Source organism: Haliotis rufescens, unplaced genomic scaffold, assembly GCF_023055435.1.
Source record: "Haliotis rufescens isolate VD_foot unplaced genomic scaffold, xgHalRufe1.0.p SCAF_14, whole genome shotgun sequence".
Lineage (NCBI taxonomy): Eukaryota > Metazoa > Mollusca > Gastropoda > Lepetellida > Haliotidae > Haliotis > Haliotis rufescens.
This window is the reverse complement of record NW_025963824.1, coordinates 6,071,328-6,088,803: the sequence shown is the minus strand read 5'-3', so window position 1 is coordinate 6,088,803 and position 17,476 is coordinate 6,071,328. Positions and strand designations below refer to the sequence as shown.

Below are 17,476 nucleotides of genomic sequence, written 5' to 3'. Positions count from 1 at the left end.
TTGTGTAGAATGGTGTGTGGGGGGGGGGGGGTGGCAGAAAGGCTTCCACTCAGTCGGTCCTCACACTCACTCAGCAGACAGTCAGTGGCCAAGACTTCCTGCTAGGTCATCACGACCTGGTGCAGGTGCTGACACAAGCGAGGTCAGAGAAATACAGGTTTCAGCGTTCACACTGTGGTACACAGGACACGGCCACCTGTACTTTAGGAGATCTTTAACTAGGCCACAACGGACCCAATGTATGATGGTGAAGGTACCACATCGACAATGATATATAACAGTTATTGTCGCACATCAACACTGTGATATATAACAGTAAATGTTCCACATCAACACTGACATATAACAGTAAATGTAGCACATCAACACTGTGACATATAACAGTATTTAAATGGACCACATCAACACTGTGACATATAACAGTAAATAAATGCAGCACATCAACACTGTGACATATAACAGTATTTAAATGGACCACATCAACACTGTGATATATTAACAGTAAATGCAGCACATCAACACTGTGACATATAACAGTAAATGTCTGGCTGGTAACCAGTCGTGTAGTCAGCCTGATTAACAACTTACATTGTCCACTGCTGCAACACGCGGGCCTCCTGTTCTGTGTGGTGCCGGCGCTGAGTGGAAGCAGTAATTACAGGACAGCAGTGAGTGGCCACAGCCGCCAGACTCATTGTCCGGCCACTTCCCACAGTGTGAAGCCACATGATGGCCAGTAATTAGACAAGATGGTCTCAATCCTATCTGTGTTGGCATCCATTGTAATGTGTACGAGGGTCTGGGAGGTACGCTACCTGTGCGTAACAGTTACGGTCTTATCAGCATCCCTTGGGCTGACCGTTATCTGCTAAACAGCATGGTACTAGGCAGTGCTGGGTGATAACGGCCCTATTCCAGGCAGGAATTTAATAGTGGACATATGTACCTCTGAGGGATGTCGTCATATGTGCACCAGAGGATAGATAGTGTAATGGTTTATTACTGGACATGGTATACTGCTATATTACCTACATACTATACTGCTATAGTACCTACATGGTAGACTGGTATATAACCTACACATAGTATACTGATATATTACCTACATGGTATACTGATATATTACCTACATGGTATACTGCTATATTACCTACATGGTATACTGCTATATTACCTACATACTTTGTTACACAGTGGTTTTTGCTTGGTAATATGATCTCTGTTATCTGTCTTAAAGATCCACCACCCCAAGGCCCCTCTGCATAAGGACCAGCACTGAGCCTGTTAATGGAATGCCATTTTGTAACTTGAAACTCCACAATCTCTGCTCAGATCCGAGCACATTCTGACCACTGGAGCATATAGTATACATGGTATACTGATATATTACCTACATGGTATACTGCTATAGTACCTACATGGTATACTGCTATAGTACCTACACATTATAAGTATACTGCTATATTACCTACATGGTATACTGCTATATTACCTACACATTATAAGTATACTGCTATATTACCTATATGGTATACTGCTATATTACCTACATGGTATACTGCTACATTACCTATATGGTATACTGCTATATTACCTACATGGTATACTGCTATATTACCTACATGGTATACTGCTATATTACCTACATGGTATACTGCTACATTACCTATATGGTTTACTGCTATAGTACCTACATGGTATACTGCTATATTACCTACACATGGTATACTGCTACATTACCTACATGGTTTACTATTATATTACCTACACATGGTATACTGCTACATTACCTACATGGTTTACTATTATATTACCTACACATGGTATACTGCTACATTACCTACATGGTTTACTATTATATTACCTACACATGGTTTACTGCTATATTACCTACATGGTATACTGCTATATTACCTACATGGTATACTGCTTTATTACCTACATGGTATACTGCTATACTACCTACATGGTATACTGCTATATTACCTACATGGTATACTGATATATTACCTACATACTATACTGCTATATTACCTACATGAAATACTGCTATATTACCTACATACTATACTGCTATATTACCTACATGAAATACTGCTATATTACCTACATACTATACTGCTATATTACCTACATGGTATACTGCTATAGTACCTACATGGTATACTGCTATATTACCTACATACTATACTGCTATAGTACCTACATGGTATACTGCTATATTACCTACATGAAATACTGCTATATTACCTACATACTATACTGCTATATTACCTACATGGTATACTGGTATATTACCTACATGGTATACTGCTATATTACCTACATACTATACTGCTATATTACCTACATACTATACTGCTATATTACCTACATGGTATACTGCTATATTACCTACATGGTATACTGCTATATTACCTACATGGTATACTGCTATATTACCTACATGGTATACTGCTATATTACACTGCTATATTACCTACATGGTATACTGCTATATTACCTACATGGTATACTGCTATAGTACCTACATGGTATACTGCTATAGTACCTACATGGTATACTGCTATATTACCTACATGGTATACTGCTATATTACCTACATGGTATACTGCTATATTACCTACATGGTATACTGACGTATATCCCACATAATGTCTGCTATCAGTTTGTGACCTTAGTCAATAGTCCCAAACCAGGGTCTAATATAATGGTAAGTTCACATTGTAACAGTCAATATAATGACACTAAAATAGTCTGAAAATGATGTAAAGAGCCAATTCAGACTGGTAGGCTGAAATGCTTTTGGCAGTGACTGCACTTTTATATTACAAGGACGACCGACTGCCCCTGTTACAGGACATCCGGCGACATGAAAGCCTTACAGCCAGCTTGATGTTAGACATGCGGGATCTGTGAGATCAATATGGCCTCAAACCAGTGACAAATTCCCCCATCACACCACCAAGAGGCAGTGGGGTCACTTGTAACCAACAGCATATTTGATGTTAACCCTTCAGCATAGGATACATTAACCCCTCAGTTTTGAGGTCTCAGTTTTGAGGCCTTCATCATCATCACTGACAAAGTCCATTTAGTGCCTTTGTTCCTTGGGTAATGCTTACTGCCCTTCATGTTGCACTCTGATGTCACAGCACGGGCTGAACATGTCAATTAAGAGTTATTTATTCCCATATCCTGCTGTGCACTTGAACCAAACCCTCAGATGATAACGGGCTATTTGTAGACGGGGCATCACTTACAGATTTTGTATTGTAGTAGTGGGCTTTGATGCTTGGATGATTAAACGCTCTAAGGTTTAAGTTCATGTCAAATTTGCCAAAATGCAAAAATGGAATTTGTGATTGGGGTCAGTCCCAAGGAATCATGGATATTGATGTTGGTTCGGCTGTGGACATCTAACACTGCTTTTTGTACTGAACAGGGTGGTTGAAACATGATGAAGATATGTCTGAGATATTGTTCTGAGAGAAAGAGAGAGAGAGAGAGAGAGCAACACCCCCCTCCCATCACTCACCCCTCTCTCTGTGGATGATTAGGATATTGCTGAGAGAGAGAGAGAGAGAGAGAGAGAGAGAGAGAGGGGTTGCTATGATATTGTTCTGAGAGAGAGAGAAGGGGTTGCTGTGATATTGTTCTGAGAGAGAGAGAGAGGGTTGCTGTGATATTGTTCTGAGAGAGAGCAGGGGGGTTGCTGTGATATTGTTCTGAGAGAGAGAGAGAGAGTTACTGTGATATTGTTCTGAGAGAGAGGGAGAGAGAGCAGGGGGGTTGCTGTGATATTGTTCTGAGAGAGAGCAGGGGGGTTGCTGTGATATTGTTCTGAGAGAGAGAGAGAGAGTTACTGTGATATTGTTCTGAGAGAGAGAGAGAGTTACTGTGATATTGTTCTGAGAGAGAGGGAGAGAGAGCAGGGGGGTTGCTTTGATATTGTTCTGAGAGAGAGAGAGAAAGGGGGTGTTGCTGAGATATTGTTCTGAGAGAGAGAGAGAGAGATAGACACAGAGAGAGAGGGAGCATCACCCACCCCCTCCCCCCTCCCATCACCCAACCCTCTCTCTCTGGATGATTAGGATATTGCTGAGAGAGAGAGAGAGAGGGTTGCTGTGATATTGTTCTGAGAGAGAGAGAGAGAGAGAGAGAAAGAGAGAGAGTTGCGGAGATATTTATCAGGATTTCTGAGATAGACATGCTGAGTTACTAGCCAGGTTGCTGAGATATTGCTGACATATTACTTACATGCAGTTGAGACCTAGGTGAGCTGCCTTGCTATGTCATCAACAAGGATGATGAACATGTGTTGCACAATCCAGGGGTCAGCCAACGTTCCCCCTTCATTACCCCCATAACTCTGCCAGGGCCAGGGCTGTGGTACTTATCAGCTGACAGATAGTGGAGGCAGGTCTTCACTAGTACAGCACTAGAAGTCAAACAGGGTTAGTCTGCCATAGAAGGATAGCAGAGAGTCACCCATCACTAGTACAGCACTAGTCAAACAGGGTTAGTCTGCCATAGAAGGATAGCAGAGAGTCACCCATCACTAGTACAGCATTAGTTAAACAGGGTTAGTCTGCCATAGAAGGATAGCAGAGAAAGTCACCCATCACCAGTACAGCACTAGTCAAACAGGGTTAGTCTGTCATAGAAGGATAGCAGAGAAAGTCACCCATCACTAGTACAGCACTAGTCAAACAGGGTTAGTCTGTCATAGAAGGATAGCAGAGAGAGGCACCCATCACTAGTACAGCACTAGTCAAACAGGGTTAGTCTGTCATAGAAGGATAGCAGAGAGAGGCACCCATCACTAGTACAGCACTAGTTAAACAGGGTTAGTCTGCCATAGAAGCATAGCAGAGAGAGTCACCCATCACTATAGTCCTGCACCATGACCGTGGAATATATTTATTTTATGAAAAAAATATAATCTAGAAATGCATACAAAAGCAAGTCTAGCCAGCTCAAGGTAGCTCTATTCCACAGTCAGCATAGGGAATTTGTTTAAATTTTTTTTAAGAGTCAAGAATGATATTGTGTAACATAAGATTTCAGAGACTAAATGTAAGTCTACCATCACTAGTACAGCACTAGAAGTTAAACAGGGTTAGTCTGTCATAGAAGGATAGCAGAGAGAGTCACCCATCACTAGTACAGCACTAGAAGTCAAACAGGGTTAGTCTGCCATGGAGAATAGCAGAGAGAGTCACCCATCACTAGTACAGCACTAGTTAAACAGGGTTAGTCTGTCATAGAAGGATAGCAGAGAGAGTCACCCATCACTAGTACAGCACTAGTTAAACAGGGTTAGTCTGTCATAGAAGGATAGCAGAGAGAGTCACCCATCACTAGTACAGCACTAGTTAAACAGGGTTAGTCTGTCATAGAAGGATAGCAGAGAGTCACCCATCACTAGTACAGCACTAGTCAAACAGGGTTAGTCTGTCATAGAAGGATAGCAGAGAGAGGCACCCATCACTAGTACAGCACTAGAAGTCAAACAGGGTTAGTCTGCCATAGAAGGATAGCAGAGAGAGTCACCGATCACTAGTACAGCGCTAGTCAAACAGGGTTAGTCTGTCATAGAAGGATAGCAGAGAGAGTCACCCATCACTAGTACAGCACTAGAAGTCAAACAGGGTTAGTCTGCCATAGAAGGATAGCAGAGAGTCACCCATCACTAGTACAGCACTAGAAGTCAAACAGGGTTAGTCTGCCATAGAAGGATAGCAGAGAGAGTCACCCATCACTAGTACAGCACTAGAAGTCAAACAGGGTTAGCCTGTCATAGAAGGATAGCAGAGAGTCACCCATCACTAGTACAGCACTAGAAGTCAAACAGGGTTAGTCTGCCATAGAAGGATAGCAGAGAGTCACCCATCACTAGTACAGCACTAGAAGTCAAACAGGGTTAGTCTGCCATAGAAGGATAGCAGAGAGAGTCACCCATCACTAGTACAGCACTAGAAGTTAAACAGGGTTAGTCTGTCATAGAAGGATAGCAGAGAGTCACCCATCACTAGTACAGCACTAGAAGTCAAACAGGGTTAGTCTGTCATAGAAGGATAGCAGAGAGAGTCACCCATCACTAGTACAGCACTAGTCAAACAGGGTTAGTCTGTCATAGAAGCATAGCAGAGAGTCACCCATCACTAGTACAGCACTAGAAGTCAAACAGGGTTAGTCTGTCATAGAAGGATAGCAGAGAGAGTCACCCATCACTAGTACAGCGCTAGAAGTCAAACAGGGTTAGTCTGTCATAGAAGGATAGCAGAGAGAGTTACCCACTTGTAGACCAAATTGACATGAATTTTAACTATATTCTTTCTATTCAATATTTCGGTACAGGTGTTTGTTTGTTTGTTTGTTTGTTTGTTTGTTTGTTTGTCCGGGGTAGAATAGGTCGCCAGCAACTTGCCATAGAAGGAGACGGGATCAGGTGGTCAGGCTCGCTGACTTGGTTGATGCATATCATCGTGTCCCAATTGCATGGATTGATGCTCATGATATTAGTCACTGGATTTTCTGGTCCAGATTGGATTATTTACAAACTGCTATCAGATCTTGAATATTGCTGAGTATGGCGTTAAACAACAAACAAACAAACATAACCTAGTCCTGTAGACTCGTCTACTTTGCCATATAACTCCTGCGGGCTTTTCTTTTTGGGGAAGGGGCAGTTGGGTAGCCTAGTGGTTAAAGTGTTCGCTCGTCACGCCGAAGACCCGGGTTCGATTCCCGACATAGGTACAATATGTGAAGCCCATTTCTGGTGTCCCCCGCCGTGATATGGCTGGAATATTGCTAAAAGTGGCGTAAAACCAAGCTCACTCACTCACTCTTTTTGGGGAAGATTTCCCACCAAGATATGCTAGTCATAAGAGGCGACTAAATGGATCAGGGTGCTGTTGAACAAAGCTATCTTAGCCCTAAGGTGATCGTAACACCCATACTTTAACATAGACTTACGACAGTTCTAGAGCCAAGGTTGTTTTGTACAACTGTACCCAGATGGTCAGGCTCGGGTTGAGTGTGTCAACGTACCCTGACATCATGGATCGTTGCTCATAATATCAATCACTGGATTGTCTGAGGCTCGATTATTTACAGACCGTTATCATAGAGCTGGAATATTGCCGAGTGCGGCGTTAAGCAAACACAGCTATTTTATCCCTGTTTTGAGAGCTAAATTGAAATGAGATGCCGATATTCCACACTCGTGGAGGACGAAGTAGCTGGTCAACAATCAAGTGGTTATTTCTCTGCCCCCTGAGAACAGATTCTGTGTCTATTGCTTGCAAATGTGATTAGCTTTGTCCGGCGCCATGCCTAGCTTGCTGCATGTTTGGCACAGAGTAGAAATGGTGAAATTTGAATGGATTCCTGTTGAATATCGTTGCTGGAGAATGTTCGACCAGGATCTACAGAGACGGAACATGTTCTGTTTCATGTGGTTCTTGGAAAAGCAGTCTTTGACCTGGGTTCTGCCCTTGCCAATACACACAAATCGTGGGGACGTCCTCGTTATAAGACCAAACCTCCTGCCTAACAAGCTAACTCTGACATTTGCTTCGTGATTTTTCCTCATGCTTCCACAAACCTCACACTCCAGGGCCAGCCAAAACAAGGATTTCTCCCCTCGTTATACAGCAGGAACTCTCTACCACATGCAGCGCTATAACGAGACAACATCAGGACTTACCATGCACTTTTGCTAACTGTCTTGGAGGGAAGAGAACACTGCCGATTGAGGTCCATATTGAATCCAGCCAGATATAGTTCCGTGTGAGGATGTGTGATCTGTGACTGCTATATCCAGACTGACCGATGAACTGAAGCAGTTCCTCTCCGCATCTTCTGTCACAGACAGGGGCATAGTCTGGACCAGTCCATTATTGTCCAGGGGGACCAGGTGGCCTCTCAGTTTCTCGTTGGTCCTAATTACCATCACTCCTCACAAGATATTCAGGAGATATTGAATTTCCTTTTAGCGGGAAATCAATTTTGTATCTCTCTTTTTGTGAATGGGTTTTTAAGAAGAATCGTTATGGATTTTTTTCGTTGTTGACGGCCTCTGTTAAGTGCTTTTGCGAAACAGATTTGTTCTGTGATAATTGCAGCTGGCGTAATGGTAAATTGTTTCCTGGTTATTGATTGCTGAATTGGAGCACAGATGTTTCAATGATGCTGGCGAGAAGTGTTTTAATTATCATTCATAATTTTAAACTAACTGTTGACGACATCTGTGTGATGCCCTCCACGACCTTTGTTTTGTTTGTTTGTTTGTTTGTTGTTTAACGCTGCACTCAGCAATATTCCAGCTATATCAGCGGTAGAAACTAACAGTTTCAGTCCACTAGTCCTTATAATGATAGCATATAGCAAAACCTTTAAAAATGGCAAATTTCTACTAGTCCTTATGATACCTTTACTATTGGGCAGTTTGGCAAGGACTATAGGACTAGTGCCAATTTCTAACCCTGTATATGGCGGCGGTCCGTAAATAATGAAGTCTGGACCAGACAATCCAGTGATGGACATCATGAGCATCAATCCATGCAATTGGGATACGATGACATGCATTAACCAAGTCAGCGAGCCTGACCACCCGATCCGGTTAGTTGCCTCTTACGACAAGCATAGTCGCCTTTTACGACAAGCATGGGTTGCTGAAGACCTATTCTACCCAGATCTTCAGGGAATGGGGACCTGGGTTAAAAAAATAATGGAAACAAATTACTGTAAATCTGGAAATTAATCCATCTCCAAATTAATATGACTCCTAACCCCTAGCCAAAAATGCGACTCAATATCAATGCGACTCCCCCCCCCCCCCCCCCCCCCCCCACCCCCCCCCATCCCCAGTGGAATGATACACATCCTTACCTTAATCAACTCCAGTCAAACAGCAAACAGCACCGCTTATTAGCACTGAGTAAAGCACTTTCCCGTAAAAACAATAAACAGTGTTTTCCTAAAAACAACACACAGTTTATGTTTACTATGTTGACTGGCATTAAGGAACTTCAAAGGCAATAAAATAATTGAACCAACAACAGGTCACTGATTGGTATGCGGAGAAGGTTTCAACAAGCTTGACACGAGTGGGTAGAACTCTTGACCCCAGCAGTGATATCTCACAGGATGCACATTGTGTAATTCCTAACCTCTAAATGCCATTGCTATATCCTTGTTACAACTGCTGCTCAACAAACCATGTTTGTGTTTATATTCAAGTTGGTATTTCGCTATCCAAAGTGTGCAGTGAGGCCGTCTTATCGTTGATGGTCATTTGGAGGCATAAATAAATTAAATAAATAAATAAATTAAAAAAATTATTATCTCATAAATACTAAGTTAATCAATGCGAGCAAAGACCCTTCGCATTTTTTACATTTAATTCACGATCGCGTTAATTTCAAGATTTACTGTATTTTATTTCAGGTTTACAACAAAATTGAAATTGTTCACTTGACATGTGGATCTTTCAGAAATTTAATGTGTTGGGGTGGAAACAATTGCCATATTTATAGATTATAGATACCGTATTCGACGTGATAAGTGCCCGGGGCGCTCTCAAAATTAGAAATAGGGGGCTCTTATTAGAATATAATTATGGTGAGAAAAAAACAACAGAGTTGTAAATTTCGTAGTTTATGCTGACAGCCTGAAATGATACAAAAGAAAAGTATGTGCGTATCATACACGAGAGATATATTTTCCAGAATTCAATTGCCCATAATAAAGGGTGCATACTACACACGAGTGCGTATTATACACGAATAAATAAGTGTTCATTGATCAATCGGAAGGGGTGCTAATTGGGATTGTTCACTAGCCAATATATTAGCAAATATCGCCGCGGGCGCTTATTAGAGCGGGGCGCTTATTACGTCGAATACGGTAATAGATTATTATTTATTTATTAAATGGTCCAGCAGTAATGGATGGGAGGAAAATGAAAGATGAAAGCTTCATGGGATCCAGGTGGGTGGGTGAGGTGAAATGGGGTTTAAAGTCGTGGTCGTTTTATTGCACTTACATAGTGACGTCCATGTGTGTGTGGCAGCTTGTACACGCCCACGCATATGAAATTACCACTGGCCTGCACCTGCTTTGTTAATGTGCTGTCAGCATAAACCACGAACTTTATCTTTCAACTGTTTTTTTCACCAGATAATATTCTAATAAGAGCCCTCATTTCTAATTTTGAGAGCACCCTCGGCGCTTATTACGTCGAATACGGTAATTCCTTATAGTCTTAGACCATACAGTTCAGGAAGGACCAGTGACATTTCCTTGTGGACAACCGGTTTTACCTTGAAGTAAATGGCAATTCTGTAGAAGATAATTTTACAGCCTTGTGAAAATATGAATTGATTTTAAACCTGTAGTTGGTATCCAAGTATAATATTTTTAATAACCATTGCAGATACTTCTATGAAATATCAATATTAATATTGTCACAATCTGATGTATTCTCCATAAAATACTGTCAGCATAAACCACAAACTTATCTTTCAACTCTGTTTTTTCACCAAAATAACATTCTAATAAGAGCCCCCTATTTCTAATTTTGAGAGCACCCTGGGCGCTTATTACGTCGAATACGGTATGTCTACATGCACCCATTGCATGTTAAAATAATTCAATTTTGTGTCTGACCCTTACTTGTCCACACAACAGCGATCTTTGAACACACTCAATACCTCTATGCTTAAATTACCATACTACATCACTAATCCCTGTGATGTAATTCTTGACACAGAGATCTCATATTTTACTGTAGATTGTTGCAGCCCCGTCTGCCTACTACAAATCATCTTCCCGAGGCAAGAGAGTTAACTGACTATAAAAGTCCAGTTTCCACCCTTGCCGAACTAGGCTGGTATTTTGGACTTACATTTTGGCTGGACTAACGAGTCTATGCATAGTCCAATCAAAATCGCGCACCGAAATCGAAATCCGGTTCGTAGAGTATCATGCATAGTTTGGTCGACTGCAGGATTTGCAAAGCATGTGCACCGCTAACTCGTTGTCAACAAATATTTTCTATATCTTTTCATGTTTTTAATCAAGGTGCTCACGTGATTTGATGCACTTTGCGATGTAAGACTCGTTTGATCACAATATAGATCTTGATTATCGATCAGATCGTCTTGACTGGGCGCCACCGTTTTGTTTAAGCAAATGCTAGTGATATGAGAGGTTGAATCTGATTGGTCAATAGGAGAGGCTCGGAAGGGACATTACTCGTAATAGCCACTGGTGGCGCTATGATCGAGCCCAGGAATTCCAGCCTAGTTCGGCAAGGGTGGAAACTGGACTATTAAAGTCAGTTAACTCTCTTGCCTCGGGGTGATTACTACAAATGAGGTCAACTATTCTGTTTTCTGAGTCTTGCAGGGGTGGTCGGGAAGCCTAGTGGTCAAAGCGTTTGCTCGTCACGCCGACGACCCAGGTTCGATTCCCAACATGGTAGGATGTGTGCAGCCCATTTCCTGGTGTCCCCCGCCGTGCTGGAATATTGCTAAAAGTGGCTTAAGACCATACTCATTGACTAGTTACCATTCATCACTAATTGCTGTGTTTTGTGTAATGAGCGATCTGGGATTGTACTTATTTAGACTAGTTCATACATCAACGTTTCATTTCTCCGGTTTTGTTTGGTGCAACTAGGTTTTCATGTCAACATGCACCTGGTGCAATTTAGAGACCCGTGAAGATCCGGGGTAGAATAGGTCTTCAGCAACCCGTGTTTGCTGTAAAAGGCGACTATGTTTGTCGTAAGAGGCAACTAACGGGATCGGGTGGTCAGGCTTTCTGACTTGGTTGATGCATGTCATCAATCTCAATTGCGTGGATCGATGCTCATGATGTCAATCACTGGATTGTCTTGTCGAGACTCAATTACTTACAGACCGCCGTCATATAGCTGGAATATTGCTGAGTGCGGCATTAAACAACAAACAAGATTAAATCGAGCCCATCGTTGGGCTTTCGTCATGATCTCATTATACCAAATTATCAAACTTGAGTGAGTGAGTGAGTATGGTTTTACGCTGCTTTGAGCAATATTCCAGCAATATCACAGCAGAGAACACCAGAAATGGGCTTCACACATTTTGCCCATGTGGGCATCAAACCCGGGTGTTTGGCGTGACGAGCGAACGCTTTAACATCTAGGCTACCCGGCCGCCCTATCAAACCCCAGTGAGGTTTAGTTATGGAGGCATTATTTAAGTCTAGCCTTGAGTGAGTGAGTGTGGTTTCAGCTGCTTTAACCAATATTTCAGCAATGTATGGCAGGGTCACCAGAAATGGGCTTCGCATTGTACCCATGTGGGGAATAAAACCCAGGTTTTTGACGTGGCGAGCAAACGCTATAACCACTAGGCTACCGCACTGCCCCTTCTAGCCTAAAAAAAATATAAAAATATGGGCGGTCGGGTAGCCGAGTGGTTAAAGCGTTCGCTCGTCCTGCCGAGGTCCCGGGTTTGATTCCTGACATGGGTACAATATGTGAAGCCCATTTCTGGCGTCCCCCGCCGTGATATTGTTGGAATATTGCTAAAAGCGGCGTAAAACCATACTCACTCACTCAATAAAAAAAAAAGTTGACAAGGAGGCTAAGACTTCAGCACATTGTAATCAGAATTTAATGACTGTGAACATATTTTTCCAGAATCTTCATGTATAGATATCCAAATATTCTGTCCTGAGTGTCATAAAAGTAATGTTTTAAATATACTTTTCTGGTTTGTTTTTTACAAAATACTGTGTAAAATATTAGCTGTCTTTTGTCGCATTCAAATTAACATCTTGATTCTGTAAATCACACTAGTTCATGTATAGATATCCAAATATTCCGTCCTGAGTGTCATAAAAATAATGTTTTAAATATATTTTTCTGGTGTGTTTTTAACAAAATATTTTGTAAAATATCAGCTGTCTTTTGTCGCATTCAAATTAACATCTTGACCCTATAAATCGCACTCGTTCATTCTCTGAACTGAAATTAAACCCACCCACCCCTAATTGCCATAATGGACTGGTCCAACTTCCTGCAGTCCAACAACACACATTAAAGTGGAGGCTGAGGAGCACTTCCAACTTCATACAGATTCAGGGCCCTTCTTATTCCACTTCAGGCCAGAACATGGATATAGTGCAGTGTTTAGCCCGGCCAGTGACAACACATCGTCTGTTGACATGGCTTGAGGAAGCCGTTTGAAATGTTTGTTTAAATGAAGATTTCACCTCGATTTTGTCGTACAGACAAAAATTGCATGCAAGTTGTTGATATTGGTTAAAGAGAAGAAAAATATCACTGTTGATTTATTTATGGATGCACATTCTGAAATTTGGAAGTCGGTGATGTATTTTGATGTAAAACTTCGGAGTTGTTTAGTATCAGCAAGACAAGGGCCATTTTATTATTCTAATGTTTAAGAATTTTCACTGACAATCAATTTTAGATACGTTGAAATAGATAGAAACATCAATATTCTTTATTTTAAGATGAATTATTTTTTTATTTTTAATTCAGTTTTGATATATTGCAATATAAACTAATATAAAATTATGTACTTGAATGATTTTTTGGTTTGTTTTACAGAAAAATGTGCCAATTATTTTCTTTGGAGATGATTGTCTTTACAGAAATAAGTGAGTGAGTGAGTGAGTGAGTGAGTGAGTGAGTGTGGTTTTACGCCGCTTTTAGCAATATTCCAGCAATATCACGTTAGTGGACACCAGAAATGGGCTTCACACATTGTACCCATGTCGGGAATCGAACCCGGGTCTTCGGTGTGACAAGCAAACGCTTTAACCACTAGGCTACCCGACCGCCCCTTCTGTCAGAGAAGACTTTTGATAATAATGTAAATAATCGAGTCTGGACCAAACAATCAAGTGATTGACATCATGAGCATCGATTCACGCAATTGGGATCGATGACATGCATCAACCAAGTCAGCGAGCCTGACCACCCGATCCCGTTAGTCGCCTTTTACGACAAGCATAGTCGCCTTTTACGGCAAGCATGGGTTGCTGAAGACCTAGTATTTTAACCGGGATATTCATGAGGTCGCAGGCCTTGAGCTGTGTTGTAATGTGAGAGTTTGTGCAACACTGCATTTGACATGTATCTGTGTCATATTGCTGAGTCAGCTCAATCTCATGTTGTCGTGTCAGTCTAGACTAACATCTAGTCTCTGAAATGAACATATCGTACAGAAAAAAACCAGTTGTTCAGTTATCTTAATAAAAATATAATAAAAAGGAGCCCAGTGACTCTCTTCATTTTCAGATACTGCAGTGATCTAGACTTGCCAAACATTATAGACTTGCATGGGCTGTATTTGATATATATTTGTATCAGGGTTTGCAAGACAGACTAGTGTCAGTCATGCTTACTGGTGAATTACACACAGGGGGCAGGCAGGATTGTCAAACAATCCCTGAAAAAATGTATTGTTGATCTTTTTCTTAACCCATGCTTCACAGATATACGGAAGCCCTTTGGAGCCATTTTGGTTTTTTTGTTATTTAAAAAAATAAAATAATTTAAAGTTAATTTCTTAAAATTTCAACTTATTTTCATGAAATTCAATTTCAAGGATCAAATTTGGGCAAGGGGGCATTGAGGGCCCTGAGCTGATGATGAGCCTCACCAGACTGTGCCAGGATCACCCAGACCCTCTTTGCTTCATTTCTTATTTTAATCTGTAAATAATAATAATAATAATAATAATAATAATAATAATGATGATAATAATAATACTGCATTCGACGTAATAAGCGCCCCACTCTATTAAGCGCCCGCTGCGATATTTGCTTATATAGGCTAGTGCACAATCCCAATTAGACCCCTTCCGATTGATCAATGTACACAAGACTTATTTATTCGCGTATAATGCGCACTCATGTGTTATATGCACTCTTAATCATGGGCAGTTAAATTCTGGAAAAATATATCTGTCGTATGGAAAGGTATGTAAACATTCAGGCTGTCAGCACAAACCACGAAATTTACGACCTTTCAACTCACCATTTTTTTCACCAAAATGATATTCTAATAAAAGCCCCCTATTTCTACGTCGAATACGGTAATAATTTTTCACATTCATAAGAAATGTGTTCAAAAAGCAAAATCTATTTACAATTTATTCAGTGTTGACAGCCGGTGTTGGCACCCATCACAAAAAAAATCTTCACCTGAAAAAAATTCACAATAGCTATTGGAAATTGCATCAGACATTTATTTATCCCTAATGCATCATCAATAAAACCTGACAACATTCATTTCTGTAGCTCACAGCTCGTGACACAGCTGGTATTGTGCGATCACGTTAAAACCCAATCAAGCCTGGCAGAACTCATAGATCTTGATTATATTCGGGCGGTTGGGTAGCCTAGTGGTTTAAGCGTTCACTCGTCAGGCCGAAGATCCGGGTTCGATTCCCGACATGGGTACAATGTGTGAAGCCCATTTCTGGTGTCCGCTGCCGTGATATTGCTGGAATATTGCTAAAAGTGGCGTAAAACCATACTCACCCACTCTATCATTTCTGACTTTTTGGCAAGGACTAAAGGACCAGTGCAAGTTCTAAAGCTGTAGCTGTGTCATTTTAAAAAAAAATAAAACCATACTCACTCACTCACTCTTGATTACATTCAAGTTCTATGATTGGGCAGATTAGGCAAGACATTGATTTACAGATTTTGTTAGTGAAAAAGTTGGTAGGTAGGTGATATTTTTTAACAAAATGCATTTTGTACCGGATTTTTCTGATCATCTTAAAAGTTTAATTTGGATTGGTAGGTGATAAGAAAACAATAACTTTATTGGTTTGAATTGTGGGGATACTGGGATACAAAAGGTCACTCACTCACTCACTCACTCACTCTCCCACTCTCTCTGTGTGCAGGCCTTGGAGACGAAGGAGTTGGATGATGTTCGCCCACTGGTCAAACCTGATGCTGAGAAGTACTTCCAGGAGAGACCCGGCAGCTCCGACCTCATCCCCAAACTCCCGGAGTTAGCTGACAGTAAGTAGACTAGATTCCAAAACCTTAGACCGCCTCGTGGTCTAGTGGTAGAGCGTCCGCCCGGAGAGCGGAAGGTCCGGGGTTCGATCCCCGGCCGCGTCATACCAAAAGACGTTAAAAGATGGTACTTGTTGTTACCCTGTCTGGCGCTCGGCATTAAGGGGCTAAAACAAGGACTGGTCGGCTCGGAGTCAGTATACTGTGTCTGAGTGGGGTATTCATGTTAAACTGCGGCATGGTATCTCAGTGAGCTAGCACTATAAATCGGCATCAGTCCGGACTAGTACAAGCAGCCACACAAACACACACACATACATGCACGTCACTATATAAGTGCAAAAATCTTGGACGCGACGTTAAACCCCATTTCACCTCACCTCACCTCAAAAACCTTAGGAGACCTCAAATCTCGAACACTGTCTACTGGTCCTGCTCTTTGTCTAGTAGACCAACAAGTGCATTCTGGGCCAAAAACATTCAAGACTGCTCGCCCAAACATAGCTCTTAACATCTTTTTCCTGTTGATTCTAGTCTTATTCTATGGACTATTATAAGCTGAGTTTACTGGACCGAATAGAATTATACTTGACTCTGGCTTTGGACTAGTCGCAGACTGTATGTGGGTGAAGTAACACATGGCGTTATTATACCCCCGACCTAAAAGGTATATGGCTATACCAAGGTTCCGTCCATCTGTCCGTCCTAAAACTTTGTCCCTGTGATGTCTCTTAAACTATTCAGTGGATTCATCTCAAACTTAGTACATATAATCTGTGTCATATGGAGGGGTGCAGTCAAAAGAAAAAAATTGTTTTTATTAAATTTGTGAATTTTTCAAACCCTAACTGTATCCATTATTTAATTTGAAACTACACTTGGCGGGTCGGGGGTATTAGTGAGCCACGCTCACTTTTGCCCTTGTTAATGCTTGTATTAATAATTTATAATTATCTCATAAAGGGCACAAAACTTAGGATTGACAGTGTTTGTTAAAAAAGTGGGTTTTGAAGTGGGCTCAAAGAGCAGGGATTGAAGGAGATAATTTCACATTATCTGGAAGGGAGTTCCATAGAATCGCTGCTGAATTAGGAGGTTCTTTTGCCAAATGTGGATGTTCTGATTTTTGGAATAGAAAATAGTTGAGATCGGAGAGTTCTCTGTGGAGAGTTGAGTGGTAAGAGTTCAGTGAGATATTTCGGGGCAATGTTGTTGAAACATTTGTATGCAGTGAGAATTTTCTTGTATTCAATGGGAGCTGAAACAGGGAGCCAGTGGAGTTCCCCGGTGTTGCTGTTGTGTTGCTGTTGTGTCGCTGTTGTGTCGCTGTTGCAGTTGTGTTGTGGTTGTGTCACTGTTGTGTCGCTGTTGCAGTTGTGTTGTGTCACTGTTGTGTCGCTGTTGCAGTTGT

The 17,476-nt window shown here is 41.3% G+C and overlaps 2 protein-coding genes across 5 annotated transcripts in view; one reads left to right on the top strand and one right to left on the bottom strand.

Annotated features, from left to right (window-relative positions):
• The window catches only part of LOC125379337, a 44,207-nt gene extending 36,296 nt beyond the window's left edge, over positions 1-7,911 (bottom strand). For 2 of the 3 annotated variants that reach the window (XM_048395695.1, XM_048395694.1), the window contains exon 1: positions 7,718-7,911. Coding sequence is in view for 1 of the 3 variants with exons in the window: in XM_048395694.1 (XP_048251651.1) it covers positions 7,718-7,720 (3 nt within the window). In the remaining 2 variants the exon portion in view is untranslated. Of the gene's footprint in view, positions 1-588; positions 824-7,717 lie in introns of those variants that run through there. The other variant, XM_048395697.1, reaches the window with a different exon arrangement.
• The window catches only part of LOC124112903 (WD repeat-containing protein 49-like), a 143,845-nt gene that overhangs the window by 117,354 nt on the left and 9,015 nt on the right, over positions 1-17,476 (top strand). For both annotated transcript variants that reach the window (XM_048395691.1, XM_048395690.1), the window contains one exon: positions 15,948-16,068. In XM_048395691.1, coding sequence (XP_048251648.1) covers positions 15,948-16,068 — 121 coding nt within the window. The remainder of the gene's footprint in view (positions 1-15,947; positions 16,069-17,476) is intronic.